Consider the following 17,197-nt stretch of genomic DNA (forward strand, 5'->3'; position numbering starts at 1 on the left):
TATTTTGTACAGCTTCTTGCATGCCATGTCAGCCCACCTACAAGCAAACCCCACGGACTGACCGTTCCAATGTCAACGAAATGTTGAACTTGTGAAAACCTGTGGTTTATCATAATTTTACCATGTGCAACCTCGGCTTTGCTTTGCTTTTTTCTTTTATTTCGTAATGAAGAGGAATGCTACTCCTAAAGCTTCTCTTGCGTTTAGGACCCCACAAAAGTACGATTGTATATTGTATAATATTAACTTGCAATAAAATGTATTTTTTATTTAGTCACGTTTTCGTCCACCCAACACAGGAGCAGATTATGAGTTGATTTCTTGATTGAATGCATCGACTTTACTTATGCAAATAGTAAATAGAGTTAAAAAATAAAAACAAACCTTAGGCCATTGACCATCGACCGGCAACATTTAAGTATTCAGTGCCCTTTATAGTGTTGCATCATATCCATATACGCACGTTCTTGTAACCACTAATCAGTGAACGCCCATTTGCAATTTGCGTGTTCACTGGTGAAATTGTGAATAAACACAAGTACAAATAAAATTTGCTTTCTAAACCAAATACAAATTTTGGGCTTATTAAATGTTAAATAATTACTTATTCTCTACACCACCCGGTTAATCTGTATAATTAATTTCATTAGGTCATACCCTCCTTGGTTCGGTTAAATTATATTCCGAGTATTAAAACTAATCATTCTCGTTCATACTATTTACTTCTACCTAATAAATAATTTTATAATGGTCCTTTCTCCCGAAGCGTCTGTAATAAGACTTCCTCTAAAAAGTGGGAACGAAACGATGTTTAGCATAAAAAAGGTTTCTCGTAAAAAGAAGTAACAAGGAGGAGATTATATCTTAAGAGCGTACTTTTGATCGGCAACAAAAGTTGGACATTGGTCATACAGGAAGTTGTTTAGGACTTGCTTATAAAGAAATAATAAGCAGTCAGTGAGTGCAAATAATAGGTTGCACGCATTTATCATTTTCTCCTCCTCTCTCTCTTTCTCTCTTTCTCCAGTGAGCGCAGTGTGTGCAATACTTTCTCCGGCCTTTGATGGGTCGGGCCGGTTTGTTTGTTTGTTTCTAAGCGTAAACGCTGAAATAAGGTTGACGGTTCTATTTCCTTCGTGCTGACAGTGTGAAACGAAACGAATTGTGGTGCTGGGTAAGTAAATGTCGTTTTGTGTAATGATTAATAAACCCTTAGTTCTCCTCAATGTTGAATTATTCCTTTCTGCCCCGATATCCCTCCTCTCTCCTTTTGATGAATAAGCAATGAAGGGTTCACTTTGGACTCTTTTTCTTGTAGAGTTTATTGTAAAATGTTTGCAAACATGTGCAAACTGTTGAAACGTTCATTCACTCAGACATATGGTAACGTGTACAAACAGGCTGATTCTTTAAGTTTAAAGCCAGAAGAAGATAGTCAAGTGTACATATGCAAATTAAGAGGTCTGTAAATCTGAAACATGATGTTTCTTAATATTTGAGTAAATTTCAATTAGTTTGTTTGATCACTTTACCTACACAAACAAACACTTTGTGCATGGAGGCATACATTGAAATGCGTACATGGAGAAGAAGAGTCTGTGGCAGAAATGAGGAAATGAGAGTAGTGTGGCTGGGCTTGTGCAAATGCCACTTTTGCCATCCCTAAGTAAACTCTTAAAGAGCAAATAAATACTTTGGTGCTGGTGATAAGTCATCCTTCTCCACTCTTGTTGTTTGCTTAGCATACCAAAAATAGGCAAACTTGAGACTTCCTATTAACCACCATCATCATGACACGTTCTCTGCTAACTAACTAATGCTAAGCTAACCAACCAGCCAACTCATCTTCACTAGGATGAGAGTAATTTGCCAACCGTGACAAAATCTGATGAAATTTTAGCACGTGGTACAAGCTCTTGAGCTCTCTGATGTTTCAAGAAACTCAACAAAGCAGAACTTAACTTGCGAGTGAGCGAGTTTGGTCTTGCTGGTGGTGCAGATTCTCTAATAACGTAATGCACAAGGAGTAGTTGTACTCTCGAGTACTTGAAATACTCAAAAAGTGAGTGTGGTGGTAGGACGCGATTCCCTGGAGTTATCTTTCATACCATAACGAAACCAAATTGCCAAGACACCACAGGACGTCTTGCTAAAATAAAAATTGTCAAATCGTTTGCTTCATCTGCACACTGTAAAAGGCGGCCATTAGATTCAGTTGCAGACTGGTTACTACCACCACGAGGCATGAAGAAGGATGATGACGACGACGACGAGAGAGCAAATACACAACATGCATGAAATACGCTCTATAATTTCTTCTTACGCAAAATAAAAATGTAGTCGAGATTATCCACATCTTGCCCAACATTAGCATTAAAGTTGTCCAAAGTCGCTGCGAGTATCCATCACTTGGATAGAGTCATAGTGAGTCCCATTGGCAACACATTCATAGATATTTGATTTTGCTGTACATTGACAGTTCAAACATGATTCGAGTGAGTGAGTGCATATATGTGTGCATAAGACATTACTACATCAGTTTAGTGTCAAACAGATTCTCAGTCTCGAGATCTTTTGCATAAGCAATATGCACAGCAAAATGTGTTCCATGCGCGAGGAAGCTTTCAGATGTATGGTTGCACCTGTGTTCAAATTTCAGAGATTTGACAATTCGTAAAAAAATCTATTTCTCAATCTGGGCACGCCCGAGAGTCGTGAGACACTATTTTTCAACAGATGGTACAATTGAGACAAAAAACGCTGAGCGGCTTAAACTCTTTTTGGTATATATTTGGACAAGTTGTGAGAAAATTACCTACTTACTTAAGGAGGAGGACGTGTAGGAGGAGGAGGAGGTGAGGACAAAAAACGGATGGTTCGGGGGACCGACCGTGCCAATATCTGCGGCCTTTTCTCTCTCTCTCTCTTTTAAAACTGACTGCACACTTTTACTTACTGGAAGAGAGAAAAGAGTGAGAGAATAATTCGAGTCAGTCCAATTTAACTATGTCTGGAAGAACGGAAGGAAAGGATAAGCACTCGCCCGTGTGTGCAGCTGGCTGGCTGCTGCTCCAGAGAGAGTGTGTGGACCATAATAACAAATGGGTGGCAGTGGCAATGGTGGTATTGAACGAGGCACATTTTTTCAAACTTGATTCACTCCTTCGCATTTAATGGAAACGTTCTGTCCTATTCTGCACATCGTTCGAGAGAGCAGCCAGCCAGGCAGGCAATGGATCATGAACGTATGTGTGTGATATGCACATTAATTTATATCTTCAGCATCCTGGCTTCTTCTTATGTAGTTTCCACGCCGAGACGATGTGATGGTGACACCCTCGAGGAAAAAGTCCAGGCGAGAATGTAGAAAATAACGCCTTCTTCATTCACCACAAGATACTCGCCCGCTCGTACGTTGCAACTATTGTCATGTTTTCAGAAAGCCTTTCACCCATGCAATTCTTGTCAATGCCAATTTAAGATGAAGGGTTACACAGACAACCTCTCTTCCCCTCCATCTCTTTGGATTCTCAAGGGATTACCTTTTGCAAATTTGATACATTGAGTTTGTGGTGCACCCAATAAAATAAAAATTTACTAGACAGATGTTCCACAGTTTGCATTGTAGTGTACGCGCATACATATTTTTATCATGTTTTTTAAGATTGCCCTTCCGTTTCTTCCAAAACGCCGAGTAAGACAAAAAAATTGAGAGGGCAGGACCTTTAAAACCGGCACTTTGAAAATATCTGCATCACAAGGAATAGCATGTTCTTATTATTTAATACCATTTGTGTGTGTCCTAGAAAGAACTGGTTTTCAAGTTTACATATATTTCTTTCATTGAGAATTCTACGTTTTATGAACTCCGGGAAAAAAATCTAAATAAATTTCAAATGTGCATGTATAATGAATGAAATGTGTGTTTACTGCTGTGACTCCTCGGTTGGGTAGGTTTGGGGCTTAATGTTCCTCGCATTCTTCGCAACTTTGGTTGACAGTGACGGTAAAGAATTCAAAATATCTGGGATACGATGCCAATTTCCAACCAACCGATTACGCAAAGCGATGTGGTGAAGAGAGTCAGTGTGGAGAGAGAACAAATAACGTCACCTGTGTGGTAACCAAATCGGAATGCACTTTCGGAAGAAGAATGGAGGAGGAAGAAGAATTGCAAGCGATGAGTTGATTTTCACCAATTTTTCCGACATCACTTTCATTCTTTACAAAAGAGATTTATTATTGTTTAAGAAAGTCGTATACGCCAAGGAATTTTGTGAATAACAAAGCACGCTAAGACTTCTTTGTGAGTTTACTGATTAGATTATTTGATGATGATGATGATAGCAACAAATTTTAGCGCATTGCATAATCAAGCCTAGCTAAAGCTTGGTTATCACCATTATTATCTCTCTCCCCCAGAAAGAATGATGCTCAGGAACATTTTTAATAAAGCCAAATTAGTGCCGCATTATTTAATTCTTGTCGAGTTTTGCCCAGTTATTTTGTAATTTCTTTCTACATACACTCGACTCTTGTAATTAACCCATAAAAATGATTTGTTACGACCTAAATTTTAAAGACGGTTTAAAGTGTCTAAAAATGGTGTTACTAGTAGTGTGTACATTTCTTAAGAGGAGCATAAATCAGAGAAACTGTTTGTCCAAAGCACAAGCATAAACGAGAGGAAGAAGAGATGAACAACAAGAATGTTAATTTCACAGAAAAATAGGAGAACAATAATTTGTTGAGATAGGAATTAACAGCGTGCTCAGCAGGGCTCAAACCTCTATGCACCCAAAGCCCTGTGTAGCTGCTTGATTCCATAAAATTTATTTGGTAGTAATAATATTTGTAAAGTCTGCTCCTCTTCTTCTGGTTCTGGCATTCGTTCGCATATAAGTAAATCCATGGTGGATTCAGATCCATGTATGTATGTCGTGGTGGTGAAAATATATTGTTCTCCTATGCTCGGAAAATACATGGGTCGCGTTGTTGGTGAGTTGTTTGGTGGTGGGTGAGGATGATGAGAATTAGGACCGAAAATGTTAATGCATTATTACATTGAAGGAAAGTTTTCCCCATTTTCATGCTGAAATTAAGAGCGGTTCATTTACAGTACATTTGTGCCCTTCCTTTTCTATTATTAACATTAAATAACTAATGCTTTTATTACTTATGCTATTAGATCCATTTCGCTTCCTCCACTCTCGCAATCCCAAATAATTACACAACTTGTGTCCCTTTTCAACCCACATTGTTTCATGTGCTCCTAAATAGGCTGCACGTTATGCAGACTGTTTCTCCTCATACGAAATTTCTTCCATGTTTTACGCAATGCGAGAGAATATGAAAGAGAGAGAGAGAGAGGGCTTGCTCTTTGGTCTCTGATGGCACGACGGTCTGAACTCTGTCTGCATTATACGAGGACGAGGAAGTGGAGCAGGGAGAAAGACGGAGGATGAGCTAATTGTGATTCCCCTAATGTCATAAAAGCTAACAAAAACTTCAATGTCGGGTCAATTGTTGTCCAGATTTCTCTCCCCTCCCCACTTTTATCTTTGGGAGATAGCACATCATTTTTCTCAGTCTTTGACATCCATCCAACATCAGCAGCATCTCGCATTGACCGTAGTGACCATCTGTCCTGGTGGTCCCTTGCTACATATCTGGCCAATGGTTAGGTTATTGCTGTTAAGGTACCGTGACTAATGTGCGAATCGTTGTTTACATCAAATTTTCACCCCAAACAAACCCCTTGTTACAGAATTATGACAACGTGATGCGTAAGGCTTGCCCAAGTAAAGTGTGCACATACATGTGTACCACACACCATAATATTCTTCACTCTGCAATGTTTCCAAAGTGAGGAGAAGTTGTAAGCGCAAATTCGGTATCCGAAATAGAAACGATTTCATTGCATTGTACACACATTGTCAATCGAAAATCGAATCAAGCATCCGACACAGTCATAAATGGTAAACGAATAGTAGTGGATGGAATAACTTGGCCTGTTTCCTTTCCTTATTTCGTCCTTTTGCACACATACAACTAGTTCACGTCATGCTACACTGGTGCTAACTTCAATAGGCAACATTATACATAACGATGTCAAGCTGGTTTGTAGCAGGAAGGTTAGAGGTACGAAAATAAGCTCAAAATTTACATGTGTTCTGCTCCGCTTTTTCCCAAGACACCTTTCCTCGCTGGAGTTTACTAGATTTATGGCTGGATTTCAGTCAAATCTCAAATAGCTTTTGTTTGCCACCGATCTATTTCCGTGTTTGAATTCCTCTCTCTCTCTTCTGAATAAGAGCGTAAGGTCCCAGGTTTTTATATATTTGTTTATTATGATCCTATGCAATGTCTCCTTCCTTCGAACACGAACGACTCCTCCAATTCCGACGTTGACTGTATTGGTTTCGACTGAAATTCATGGACAATTTGTTCACTCGTTCAAACATATAAAGTGAAACTAACAGGTTAAATCGATACAAGTTGATTGGGAGCTTGAACAGGTGTAAAAACTCGTGCATGATTCGTCTCATTTTTTACCCCTCCAAAAAAAAGAGACGACCAAAACAACCTTTGCAAAATCCGAGTGAGACGAACGCCCTGCAAATGTCTCACAATAATGAGAGAGCGAGAGGACCAAGTGCAATTTGCATTATTATTCGGACTGGAAATTAAACAAGTTCGGTAAGTTGATCCCATCATCCATGCGGAAGTAAAAGGAGGAAGAAAGCGAAAGAACGAATGGAACGGCTAAAGCTAACTTAACCCAATTTCGGGAGTTGAACCCGTTGTTGTAGGATTTGTTCTCCTACGCTCCCCGTTGTTGTTGCGTTGGTAGGAGTAAAAACCTAAGAAGACTGATGGGACATCTGAATGGATATAAATTGAAGAAACAAATTTGGTGGAGGTGGCCCAAGCTAATACAACACTAAACAAAATTAGGCTCAGCGCGCATTAATCTCCGCTTTGTAAGTATGAGCCCCAGTTCAGAAATGCCCAAGCCGAGTAAAGTAAACTTCTTTGGAGCATAGTGACTTTCTTTGAATGTAATGAAACAGGGTGGAAGAGGGCTAAAGTTGCATAGTTTTCGAGAATTTCTTCCACTCCACAAGACGAAAATCAATAGCTACCAGAGGCGCCTCAACGTTGTAGTGCATAGTATTGACAATCTATCTGTATCAGAGTGCAAATGAAACGAAGGAACGTTGTTTGCTTAATGTTCCGTCGACAAGATAAATTATTGACTGGAAAGAAAGTCAACAGTGGATCTTCTTTTCCCTTCTTTTTTGTTGTTAAAAAAAGAAGACGAACAAGAAAATTGCGCAGACTGCCTGCAACCCTGCTGCTGTACGTACTCGAACAAACCTCAAAAGTGATAGAGCGTGTAGCAGCAGCCCCACAACAGACGACTGTTGGTCTTTTGCAATAATGTGGTGCTGGCCACAATTTTGGCAGCATTTTGTATAAAAAGGAATCAATGAAGAATGAATGAATGAATGAATGGTCGATCTTACCGAAAATCCGTCCAGCACTGCCTGATGGTGTGTGAAGAGTGAATAGAACGAAGAGCAGCGTGGCACGAGAAGCACAGGATAACTTTAACGCTGCCATAGTTGTTCTTCACTAATTAGTAAAACAATTGCTCACATCAGTAACACTCATGCTAAATAAGATCATCCATGTTGTCTGTATGGGCGAAATTCGTTTCAGAAAAAAACACACTTTCCACAAATGCACTGGCAGTGCTACCACTGTTATTTACTTGCTATTATTATGTATCTATGTAATGCAGGGAGACGAATATGTAACTAATAGTGGGGTAAAGGGAGACATATGTTTGATAAACACTGTTTTTGTATAGTAATTCGACCCCGTTATGTAAGCAGGAATTTCTACAAACAATGTCTGCCCTTTGATCACCTACCTCCGAGTCCGGCCAACTCCTGATATCAATCAACAATCGTTCTGCATGTTATCATTTTGCGTATGTATATATATAGACAGCCAGACAGACAAACGCCCGCACATTCACGGCACTACTACAGACACCACTTGCTTTGTCGCAGGTGTTTTATTGATTCGGTGAAAGTTGGCAGGGTACCGATTGTCCACTTTGTGAGGCGGGTCAGTGAGACAGAGTTTAGGACAATGGCAGTGGTGGTGGTGGTAGCCTTGTTGGAATGATAAGCAAAGTGAATTTATACGTTGGTTTGTCACTGGCAAGTCTTCTATCTGTGGAGTCAGTTTACACAAAGTGGTTCAAGTAGGCAAGTTTCCAAAGTGGTGTTGAACCATCCCCCGTTTTCATCCAGATGGTTGCGCCATCCAAAAATTTCCCTCCGGCTGCTACAATTTCCAGCTTTCACCTGAAATAATTAAGTAAAATCGTGAATGAATATTTCAAATAATTGCCGCAACATTTTGTCCAAAGCGTTTCAGTATCAGTCAAAGAAATCTAACTACACTGTACAAAATAGGTGGAAGGAGACCAATTATCTGTTGAAGTGGGTAACAGCACAGCAGCCATTGAGTGAAATGTATTCATGACTTGGCAGCAGGGGACAATGTGTATACAGTTAGTGGAGAATTTGTATAATACGTTGAACCTATCTGTGCTGCTCCTTCTTGGATTTCGCCAAGTCGAGAAAGTCAATAATTACTCGCCGCCATATAGCTCGCCTTCTTGTAACAATTTGCATGTCATGCACAAATAAAGTGGAAAGCATGAGAGCTAGAAAAATTAAATCGTTATCGAACCGACCGACACATACCTAGCTTCGAATCCGAATAAGGACTATATTCCCTAGGGCCAAAGTCTATGTAGTAGTTTGGACAAAATGGGCGAAAGTACGCACAATAAAATACACAACATAATGTACGTGTTACATTGCATTCCTTGGAACCGTTAACATAGACATCATAAATTTGTTAAAAAATTCTTTCTCATAATTTGCGAAACCTGTTGGTACCACGGCTGTTGAGCCTGTTCGACAAAATCTATATGCACAGCTTAATATTAGTGAGTGATGCAAGCGTCCAGGGATTTACATTTATTTCACACTCTATGCACACACAGCGTCATATCATCCACAGCTTGAATATCTGGTTCAAAGTATGTACAGTCAAATTTAATTTGTGTCCCAAATTCAATACGTCCTGATTGAATTTAAGAAATTTGATACCTAAACTTAAATAAAGAGATTTGAGATGAGCTGATTTGAGAAACGATGAGCCATGATTGAAACCTGATCATCATCATCATGCTCATCATAACTGGATGGATGGGTGGATGAATGAGATTCACTCCACTGGACAAATTGTCATTGACATCCCATCTGTCAACAAAGCGAACGAGTCTATTGCATTCGACTCCATGTCAATTTGGGTTAGCCTCGCATAAGACGACAATGTGAGAGAACAATCTCCGATCAACCCATCTTCAAATGAAATCCTGTTCGGATGACGAACAACAAAGTTAAAGGTGGTCTTAAAGTCATTGATTTGAGACAAAAAGGCAAAATTAGCGAGACACAATCAAAATCAATCCCTCTCTTCCAATGCGAATACAGTAGTACTCTCATATTTGGCTGGTGCTTCAATTCCACCAAAAATCACAAAGTTCTGCAAAAAATCTCAATTGGGCCAAATTCGCAAATACTACAAAGACCTGAAATTACCTTTTCTTTCTCAGTTTAGTTGAGTTGAGGATATTTATACCCAAATGCATAAACCCTTCCTTTTCATTGTGCGCCATATATTTATACTCGTGCAAAGTCTGAAACGTGTGCCGCAGTTATAAGCAGACCTTTAGAAAAACTGACCCTGGTATTATTTAGAAGGGTTCTCTCAAGTTATAATTCTATTTTATGTTACGTCGGCCAAGAGTCGTTCTCGTAGGAGCACGTAAAGTCATGATGTGAAAGTGGTGCAAGCTGACATTGTTCCGTCAATGGTGCAACTCTCCGGCATAAAATCAAGGAAGTCATAATAATATTCCTTCCTTTTAACGGCTTTTATTTAAGTTTAACAACCTGCTTAAAGTGAAGTAAGTGTGTGGCTAAATGAATCAAAGGGTAGAAACCACAAGAAAAGGAGATGATAGAAACTCTGGAGAAATTCAACTATGTATTAACAGAGAGAGAAAGTTTCTTCGTGAGAACCTTCGACCACGAATTTCCCCAATGCTATTCTGCACTCCAAACTAGCAAACCCGAAACAGAAATTAATAATACAATGTTAAAAATTCTTTAAGCCATTCGCTCCTACTAAATTCTCCTTCCCAGCTCTCGGTTGGCAAGTTGGCACTTGTGGTCGAGCTGTGTCAGTCAGATGTTAAAATTTTTATGAACAAGACAATCTACTGCAGCAGTCCATGTTGTGTATGTGTATATAGTGGAATGTGAGCCAAAATACAAAGTTGGATGCGAGCCGGACTTTTTTGAGCTACATTAAGTGTTTCTCGTATCCTGTCCAACTGTTAAACTCGACAAGGAAACCATTGCGACCCGTCCCTGAAATTAAACTTTATTACGTTCCCGTAATCAGTAATTCTCCAACCTCCAACTCGGCGCTAATAATCATCAAGCACTAATTGGTTCCCTCTTCACTTAACATTTAACACCAAAGAGATCTAAATGAAAAGGTGCCAAGTGGGATGAACAGCATCCGTATCAACTCAAATGAGAGAGAAGCACTTCTTCAAACTCCACTTTACTTTTGCCAGATATAATCTTTGGCAAAATGAGATGACCTATAGAGGCCAAAGTTTCCTTCGCGTCGACACACAGCCCAAATTATTATGTGAATGTATGCTCCAGACACGCTGCCTTCTCCTCCTCCAATATGTTCTCGGCAACAAAACCACCAACATTGGATCCTGCCCGCCTGGCTAGCTGTTGGGTGGGTGGAGAACTCTTCTAGCTTTTCCGAATTAAAATTAAGGTTGGTTGTGGTTGGGATGCGATGAAGGAACAGGGTCGGGACATATTGAAACTCTTCTTTTGAAGAAAATTCATTCCGACCCAGTGACCAACGAACGAACTCTCATCTTCTGCCAGTGTCTTCCCCGGCGCACCATCTTTTCCGCAACAGTTCTTCCCTTCTTTATATAATTTGAAGTTATATCATGAATAACATGAATTTTTGTGAAAAGTCTTCCTCACAGCATACAAAGGATAGCAAGCAGGACCAAGGAAGAATGTTTATTTGAGGACGAGAGTAAAAAAAAACTCATGAGGTTCAATATCACCACAGATTTCTATGTAAGTCTGCAGCACTGTTATTAAAGTTGTGTTGTCGTACACTCAAACCGAAGAACTATAGTCAAACGCGAAAAGTTATGTTGGAAATGATCCACAAATTTTATCTATCAAAGTCCAAACTTAAAATGTAATGAAACTGTTGTGGATAAAGACAGGGAACAAGATGCTTTCTTCGTTATTGTGCGTTTGCATTTTGCCCCATAAGAAATGTCCCCCTGCTGCTGCTGCTGAGATTTCTTTAACCGTAAACCGGAATGCAAAACTAACACAAATTATAACGTGTGACTATATATGCATCCATTTTGGAGAGAATACACGCTACGGGATACTCTGTAAAAGTTGTCTCCTCACACGAAGATGAGATTCTGCAATTTTTGTAAGCTACTAGTGTGATTCCTGCAGCTTACAATTGGTCACGTTTCTAAAATCCAGTTCCTGACTGAACTACATGGAGCGTTCATACAAAGTCGGTTCATTTTTCTTAAAAAAATGTTACACTTGTCATGTCAAATCTTCTCGTTTTTGCATTCAACCTGCGACAAGGAGGAAACCGTAATAGCGACAAGCGTAATAGTCACCATAGTTCCCATTCACGTCCTTGCAGCTCTTCAGTCTTCACCGTGCTCAGGTTTTAGATATTCAGCAAAGTCCACTTTTCTCCAGGAAGAACACAACATGCTCGAGTACTTGTTATATTCCGGCCGGGTCCAGATTTTTGCTCAGCGTCAGCGTCAGCACTATCAGCGTCAGTGGTTACCAGAAACGACTCTGCTTGGCCGTAGTACAGAGTGAAGAAGAAGGCGATGATTTTTATTTCTCGTCAGCAGTTTAACAAATTAAATGACTAGAGCCCCTCTCCTACCAAAGATCGGGCAGGGTAATATATTGTGGCTGCCCCAACCAGCTCGAGACATTGTGTTATGATCATTTTTATTATTGCTCTGCCCCAAAATGGGCTCCTTCTTACTTATTCCCCATTATTACGTTCGGTTGTCGGCTTTAGTTTAGTTGGCTCAAATGCAATTTGAGCATCTATCCTGCTCCCATGCTAAAATACCACTCATACTCCGTCCATAATTTATGACAGGAGGTTCAACTACTACCACTTTCCTTCTCACAACTCAAGGGGCGACGACCAAACTAAATAAAAGTCATTCCATGCTTGCATACATTACACCAGTGCACAATGACTTTTTTAGTCATTTTCCGTGGTGCAAAGTGGTGGTGTGGCGATGATCTTGGCAATTAAGTGATCAGTAATGTGATGCTGGGTATAAGCCGAACGAGGAAAATACATAATGATGGCCAATAAATTTTATAAGAAACATGTCATTACACAATACGTGTTGAGATATTTAGTACAAAAAATAATAATTTTATTGCACGGTTCGGACATGGCGAGTAAGTAGGTGCGTAGCTCATTTTCTTCTTACACAATGTTCAATCCAACTCAAATTCCCAGCTTTTTATTAGTTACTTGGTTGGAACAATGACACCAGCAAAGTCGTTGTTGCCACCTTTGTTCTTTTCATGCTGGTCGTAAAATAGGTTTTGAATTTCATTATGACGTATAATCCCTAATCACATTTGATATTTATTTTCTCATAAAGCACGCAAATGAGGCTATCAAATCAACTGGTGAATAAAGTGGGGCATAAAACCTGTGGTGGTAATGGCCAGCACCTTTCAGTAATAAATATGTATGCAGCATATAGTAATGTAATGCATACATGAGGGCAAGTGTTTAAAGGGAAAGAGAACGCGTCGCCATTAAAAGTTTCAATCGCATATTATTATTATCTACAGAATCAAAACTAAAATCGAAATGTGCCCTGAGCTACATACATTATTTACAAATCCGAGTATCTACAATTTTATACTTTCGTGGATGCAGGCATATATTTCAAACGCATGGGTTTAATGTTGTAAAGTAGGCGAATGGGAGGAGAAGTACAAACTATAAAGTTTGGGTGGCAATCCATGTAAAAGTTGGATTTCCCTTTAGATTCTCTAAGATTGTACAAAACCTACAATAAAATACAATTTGATATTTTGTAGCAGCTTTTACCCTGTCTGTTACAACATGTATGAAGGTTACATATACACAAATACGACAACTGATAATTACTATAATGGTTAGCCGAGGATAAAAAGTCGGATAATGGGAGAAAATAATACGATCGGGGTACATATAACAGCAAATACTCCACCCAGAAAAGATTGAAAATTCTTTAAAACCTACTTTGCACTGAAATTGACTGACAATTTGAAACCTAAGATAAAAAGAGAGACAACATTCCCGGTTCTACAAGTGAACTATCATCAACATAAATTTGCAATAATCGTTCAACCCAAGAGTTGACAACACGTGAGAAGTGTGCATCGATTTTATTCAGTAAAAAATCAATGTTCAAATTTATGAGCGAGTTTTGCTGACCACTTAGCCAGAAATTGGCAAATGGTGCAATAATTAACGGTTATTATGCCTGGTAGGAAATTGCTAGAATATGTCACTCTTATCGACGAAATTAAGGGAAAAATTAAAGCGACAACTCAGTGGAAAGAAAGTAGAGAAAGTTGAATAACTGCTAAATCGAGCCAAAGTAAATTATCCTCTCGACTTAAAATGACTTATGAAGTGCAACATGTCAATAAAATTGTCAGGAAACTTTGTTGTGCTGCCCACTTTTGTAGGCAAAGTTCAATCCAAACTTCATGTAAACCTCATTAAGTAACATTAATGCTGATATGTTGTGCATTTCTTGAGGTGGACAAAGTACCTACATACCCACATATATCCGTATTTGTCCGTATGTGTACCTATATGTACATATGTAATTGAAGGATTTCTCAATAAAACTCACGACTTACTTACATATGCACTTTGCTTATAGGATGTCGATAATACAACAAATAATAATGAAACGTTTGTTTACCGTTTCCCGTAAGTGCGTTCGAAAGAAGTGAATTATCGAATTAAGAGAAAGAAAAACAACATAATGCTAATAACACGTGGAGTGAAATTGGAGTAATGTATATCATCTTGCAATTTGACAGAAATTCATAATATGACCCACTCCGAGCACAACCTGCAAGAATATCACATCATGATGACAGAACGCTATAGAAATTTTCGACATGTGTCCCTTGAAAAAAACGCTAAATCTTATCTTGTTAACAAAAACATCCCAACTTGGTTAGAAGCACAAGTAAATTTTTAATTTGTCCACACAAAAGTCCAAACTAGAGCAATGACAATATATCTTTTCACTACTTGCTTCTTCTCCATGACCTCGATCCACACACAACGCTAAATAAATGCATTTGTGAGAAAAGAGTAATATCGTTCACAGCAAGTTCCCCCGAAAGCATGAAAAAGTTTTTGCAAAGAAACTGAAAAATTTGCAACTTCCTATGCCAGCAGTTAGAGTCAGCAATGGAACAATGCAATGCACGGAGCAGGAGAGGAGAATGAACAAGAAGAAGCAAATAAAAGTCAGTCGTAGCCTGGTTCACCCGTATTTTTCGCCCTTGTTGAGTGGCACATGAAACTCGGTGCCCCTTTTTTATCCCCACGAGCAAGAAGATCCTATGCACAAGAAGAGCTATGTGTGTTTATGTACCAAACTAACCAATGTTTGATCAGGACATAGCTAACGAGCCAAAGGTGGAAAGAAATAGCGGTGGTGGTGGTGGTGGGAACGGAGCAAAGTCTGACCAAAAAGTTCGGACTTTTGACTTTCTTCAAATGAAATTAAGTCACAAATTACGCCCCGAACAAAGATGCCAGTTTGTCAGAAAGGTATTTTCAGCATTCGAGTTGGCGTTTTATTTGCAAGCCATGTCAGAAGAACATTGCAATATTTGCAAGAAGTACATAAGTGCACGAATCTCGGTTTTGTTTGTAATATTGCAAAATCTAAAATATGCCCACATGTACCCACCCAGATATATCAGGAAACGTACATAAAGAAGATGTCACAATCAGGCGGCGTGTAACATGTAAATTTGTTCATGTTTGTTTCTTATCAAGAACAACATTTTCTACTAGTGTCGTGACTGATATAATAATAATTCCACCAAGATTTAATAAGCCACCACCCTAATTCTAGTTTGGAAAAGTGTTATGAAACCTCCAGCCTCATTGTGGCTTGTTTCACCACGATTAGGCTTTTTTGTATGGATAAACGCTAGATAGTCTCGGGTAGTACATACGCAAGTACATAAGATATTAAGAAGACTTACTTACCAGGGAAATAGTGCTTCAATTTTATCTTAATCCAAAACTTCAGAACTTATGAATAATTATGTTATAATTATGTTACACTAATGTCACATACCATACCAAACTATATTAGATTAAATTAGTCTAATTTTACACTCTTCAGTTTCCTCTGTTTTCAGTTATGTACACTGTTTTCAAGTACTCTCTTCTTCCCAACTTTATCCTGTTCTCACGCACTGGGCAGCACTCGAAACAAATAATTTCATCAAAGATATACACTACCCGTCTTTTGGCTATTTTACTCTGCCTGAAAAACTAACGCAATAAACCCAGGGGCAGGTTAATACTCTCGACACAAAGCCTTGTTGAAGTGCGTTAGTGGGGTGATTTTGGCCGCGTCGATTGCACAATTTTCATCGATTTTACCCTGTCGTTATTAATGTTTTTGTGTATTGTTGTGAAGCAATTGGCAGTGTGTATTTAGACGGTCAAACGACGATAGTGCTGTTAACTGACACTATACCCTCACGAGTTTTTGTACACCGTATAACCAGTTTAGTTTGTTCTGTCACTCACAAAGGTTTACACAGAAATCTCTCATTTCCCATTCTCAAACTGTATCACAATTCCTTCATTAATTGGTTTTCCCTTATTTAACTTCACACTGAAACAAAACACTAATAAGTTTCTCGAGCCAAATAATATTTTTTTTGTACCAGGTTCAAACGACGGTAGAATTTCTAAACACTCTCTGGTTTTATGGAAATCCTCTTACTTGCACTCGAGATTTGGAAATTGTACCTTAATTGTTTGTAGCGTTGTTGAGATTTTGTAACCATGTATTTTGTACTGGGGCGAAGAGCTTGGTTTTTTCCACAGGTAAATAATACCGTATTTATTTGCCTTGTAAAATCTTTTTGGTTTCTTCGTGATGGGGAAAATGGTATTGGTACTCCAACCCAACAAAAGCTGTCCTCTCACCACAGCGAGAACTACGAAACTGAGCTGTGGGGCCGATGTGGTTCCTCTTTTCTTCCTTTCTCACTCGACGAGTAGCTCTGAAACTGGCTGAAACCAACCACCTCACTTTTTATGAGATGCAGCAATTCCTCTTGGAACGAGGGTGAGGGAAAATTCGGAAAGACACCCTTCGACCTGCAGATTTCCCATTTTAAGCAAGTTGGATAATGTTCGTAACAGTGAGTGCATGTTTAAAGATTTATAATTTTTGATAAGATAAAGTTGTGGATATTCTACTCATTTGTCTCACATGGCACTGACTGAGAATGTGCAGTGAGACCTAGTTCAGGTAAGCCTACTAAAAATTGTGTCATCGTGGTTCAAGTAGAAAATCTGATTCGATTTCTATATTTTGAAGATTAAATTTGTCTCTTGCACTTTTTGTTGCATTTTCGATCGACGCAACATTTTCGTCTTGAAAAAAAATTCTTTTTCCATGGGGCAACTCTCCATAGAATTAGCATGAGAAGAAATCCAAATCAAATGGACTTGGTCGATAATTTGGGTGAGGATTATGTATTGCTTTGCTGCATTTCATAAGTGATCTAAATACGTAGAGAAATTCTCTGCATTTTCTTATTTTCCAGCAGCAGCAGCAACCTACACAGTTGAACTGACTAAGGAGCGCCTGTAGCCTGACCAATGTTGGTAATTAAGGGTTGTCATCCGCATTCAT

At 39.0% G+C, this 17,197-nt stretch overlaps 1 protein-coding gene across 1 annotated transcript in view; it reads right to left on the reverse strand.

The window, feature by feature from the left end:
- Nucleotides 1–16,502, reverse strand: part of LOC110850773 (tyrosine-protein phosphatase 99A) — a 134,073-nt gene extending 117,571 nt beyond the window's left edge. The window contains exons 1-2 of the mRNA XM_022098332.2: nt 15,526–16,502; nt 7,530–8,381 (exon numbers count right to left, since the gene is read on the reverse strand). Of these exons, the coding sequence (XP_021954024.1) occupies nt 7,530–7,626 (97 nt within the window). The 5' untranslated portion in view covers nt 7,627–8,381; nt 15,526–16,502. The remainder of the gene's footprint in view (nt 1–7,529; nt 8,382–15,525) is intronic.
- Between the last annotated feature and the right edge of the window lie 695 nt (nt 16,503–17,197).

The sequence above is a fragment of the Folsomia candida genome, unplaced genomic scaffold (assembly GCF_002217175.1).
Source record: "Folsomia candida strain VU population unplaced genomic scaffold, ASM221717v1 Fcan01_Sc006, whole genome shotgun sequence".
Taxonomy (NCBI): domain Eukaryota; kingdom Metazoa; phylum Arthropoda; class Collembola; order Entomobryomorpha; family Isotomidae; genus Folsomia; species Folsomia candida.